This window comes from Triticum aestivum, unplaced genomic scaffold (assembly GCF_018294505.1).
Source record: "Triticum aestivum cultivar Chinese Spring unplaced genomic scaffold, IWGSC CS RefSeq v2.1 scaffold186200, whole genome shotgun sequence".
NCBI classification, from domain to species: domain Eukaryota; kingdom Viridiplantae; phylum Streptophyta; class Magnoliopsida; order Poales; family Poaceae; genus Triticum; species Triticum aestivum.
Window position 1 is genome coordinate 987 of NW_025226819.1, and position 3651 is coordinate 4637.

At 43.0% G+C, this 3651-nt stretch overlaps 1 protein-coding gene across 1 annotated transcript; it reads right to left on the reverse strand.

Moving 5' to 3' along the window:
* Positions 1-1613: 1613 nt before the first annotated feature.
* LOC123172626 (RNA helicase aquarius) lies at positions 1614-3651 on the reverse strand (the record flags this gene model as incomplete). Its single annotated transcript, XM_044589579.1, is given in 3 exon segments — positions 1614-2413; positions 2529-2879; positions 2974-3651. Coding segments are annotated over 3 exon segments (1419 nt in total), but the record flags the coding sequence as incomplete, so codon positions are not given.

Consider the following 3651-nt stretch of genomic DNA (forward strand, 5'->3'; position numbering starts at 1 on the left):
TCACTTCATTTCCCAGGTACATAAGGTCGATGCCCCTTTTATAATCAAAAAGCCTTCAACGAACATTGAGCTTGATAAAAAAAATCTAGTTTTCTCCCACGCTTACCTTGAGGGCTACTCCAACATGGATCACCAAACCTCCCGTAAATACCCAGACCAGACGGTCCGGACACTTTTAGCCATCCAACGGCATCTCCTAAATTATCTGGACCAGTCCGGATATCTGAAATTCCACAGACAGGCACCAAACTTGGGGAGTCCGAACGTCCGCCACGTCGGACTCCGACGACGGAACCACCCAAAACCTCTCTCTCGTCACATCCGCTTTGTTGGAGATATGCTCTAGAGGCAATCATGTATGATGATATTTCCTAATGTGTTTATGAATCAATATAGTCATTGAACAATATCAATGATGTATGTCAGCAAGTACCAAATTTGTGTGTGAGATCTTACATTGTATGACACGTTCTTAATAGTCCCTAGTAAGAAAGACGTGTGGACTCATATCGAACTAGACCGGCATGCAACATAGTGGATGGCTTAGTCTTACTAGCCATGTAGCATTGGATGCTAGCCAGATTGTGTGGACCTTGTTAGATATGGCATATGAGGCCAGCTATAGTAGACCTGACCCGGACTCATATGGTTGTTAGATTGGACAAACCTAACCATGAGACGAAGCGACTGGTCATCTGTTAGTCTCTAGTTCGACATGTGTTGTGTGTCGTAGACCTGAGGTCAACGCATGGACTCAGGGTGGTGACTGACCTGCTTCGGACAGATCAAATGTTGCTTCGTAACTTGGTAGTTATAAAAGTCGGGTTCAAGCTTGTCTATTTTCATGTCATGGGACATGGTCGAGGAAGATGGGATTTGCCACATGAATTATAAGATAACCCAATTTAAAGGTCGATTTCACATGACGAGAAAGAGGTCGACTGAAACAAGGATGACCGATTCGCCTTGAGCCCGACGACTTATATTGTGAGGCAAAAGGAGCAGAAGTGTCACATGTTATACAAGTTCGTCAAACTAGTCATTCACTTGGAGGTTGGTACGTTTTGATGGAAGCACCAAGGTGAAGCACAAAGAGGCATTTTCATAGTCAACTCCGCCTCGTTCGCGCTTGCCAATAGCAGAGCTGGATTTTTAGTTGGTTTTATTGTTAATTTTTCTATGCAAAATAAAATGTTAAATGAATGAAATATCTATGTCCTTTTATTTGGTAATAACTCCTGTTGTGTGGCGTCCGTCCGGCCAGCTATCCGTAGACATGTTACAACGTGCCACCAAACATTCGTCCAGTTGGTGATCCAAGTTGGAATTGCCCGCACCACCACGTCTACGGACCAGCCGGCTATCCACAGAAATGTTCAAATGTGGCAGCAAACGTTCGTAGATTTGGTGATCCACGTTGGAGTTGCCCGCACCACCACGTCCCTCGTCCATTTGGTGATCCACGCCTTGAAGTTGACCACAGCAGGGAAACCACCTCTGCTCAGTCATAGTAGCCACACCAGGCGGCGGCAACAGCTCTTCTACATCAATCAGAAACCCTAGGCCTAACTACCATCATTATATGAACTGATATCAAGAGAGAGAAAATACAGTTAGCACAAACTCAAATCCTGAAAAGCCTCCTAGATTATTGTGACTACTCACATTATCGCTCAAATTACAATAGATAAATCTAATACACAAAAATTGGGCAACACCAATGTTCCAGCTGTCCTCTGGGGTATCTATGTTCGAATTGGAGAAGTTATCATTGCAGAAGCTTCTGTACATGCCTCCTGCATATAACCTGATCAAGGTTCAAACAGGTGGCATATGGAGGCATGTTCTTTTGACAGGACCATACGTTTTTGCATGCCTTGGTTCGGCCTTCAGCAACTCAAGTTCCGTTGTTACCCTGTGAGACAACACCCAGTTGCCCAAATCAAATATTTGAAGCAGACAAAGTCCGTGCATAAAAATGAATGTAGGGTCACTATCCCAACCAGCCAACGATTATATCAGGTCAATCTTGCTCCACGCCCTTTGACAAGGCATTTTCTTCGTCCATCTTGTCCTTGGCCACATTGGCATTTACTTCCACTATGTTGTTCTCAATAGCCACTTCAGCAGTAGTTTCCACCATCTTGTCCTTAGCCTCATCAGCACTTTCTTCCCCCATCTTGTCTTCTCTAGTCACATTACCTTCATCCATCTTGTTTACTTCCTGCACCGTATCATCTTTTGACTCAACAGTATCTTCCTCTATCTTGTCATTGTTCACAGCATCAGTTGCCTCACCATTTTCTTTCTCTGTGCCATCCTTCGCATTATCCAAAACAATATCACCATTGCCAGTTTCAGGAGGGGCTGCATCAGCATTTGCATGGGGTGCATAATATTGCATGGATTGCATCTGTTGCAGAGAGATATGGAGGTTGGGTTGTCAATTTTTAAATGTGTCAAATATATGCCGCATAATTAAATTTTACCAAGCAAAGGCTCTACTAGAGAATGTAGTACTAAAGTACCTGGCGAAGATGTTCCAGTCTGAAGTTCACCAAGTGTCCAATATCTTCAACATCAGTAATATAATGAATATTTCCAGCTTCTCCCAAAGGTCGCTCTGTAAACGGAGTGCACTCTTCAAGATTTAACGCAAGCTTATCGGGCCTTTGGAGTAGAAGCTGGAATGTTGGCTGCAGTTCATAACATTGTTCAAACAGAGAACAGCGGCAGAACACATATAAACCCAACCGAGCACGGGACATTGCCACAATAAGCCTTCTGACATCACGAAGATGACCCACAAATCGGGTCCGGACAAGAGACAATAAAATAAAATCATTTTGTTGACCCTGGAATTTGTCCACCGTAGTAACCTAAATAATACATATTGAAGTTAAGTTTCAGCACAAAATAGCTGCAAAATGATCAAATATTTGATTGGAAAATTCTGGATTGTAATAAAATAACCTTGCAAGGTGGCTCAATATTCCATGGCTTGCATCGTCTGCTGATAACATCACGAATAAGAAGCTTCTGACCATTGTAAGTGGTTAATATTGAAATCTTATTGGCAGGGTATCCAATCAGACGCATGTAAATATAGACACTAACAATATACTCAGCCTCCCCTTCATTCTGGTAGAACCAAGGAGAAGGAGCAGACTCGCCTCTGCCACGATAATCAGGAACATCAACCAGCTGATACTCGTAAGAGAACCCAGAATTAGCTTTATGGAATATAGCTTCCTCATGTACATAAGGCAGATCTCCCAGTTCTCTGTATCTCCAATTATAAAGCTGAGCAATACTAGGTCTGGCACGACCCTGAGCATTGAGTTCAATATAAGGGACACCAAGGCGAACAAACCTTGTGAAGAGACTCTGGTCCATGTGGCTGTACTTCTGAAAAGCCATGTTCTTCACGACAGGGGGTAACTGATGGTGATCACCAATTAAAATGCAACGTTTGAGACGAGCATAGCCATCTTCCTGCCGTTGCAGGAGAGTTGGTATAAAAGTCTCTATCTCCAATATCTGTGCACTTTCTTCCATCAGTAAATTGTCATATTTGAAACCCAATTGAAGAAAGTCTCTTCTCTTCAATGCTGCATGAGTACAAGTCATGGCAACAATCTTAGCTTGTTT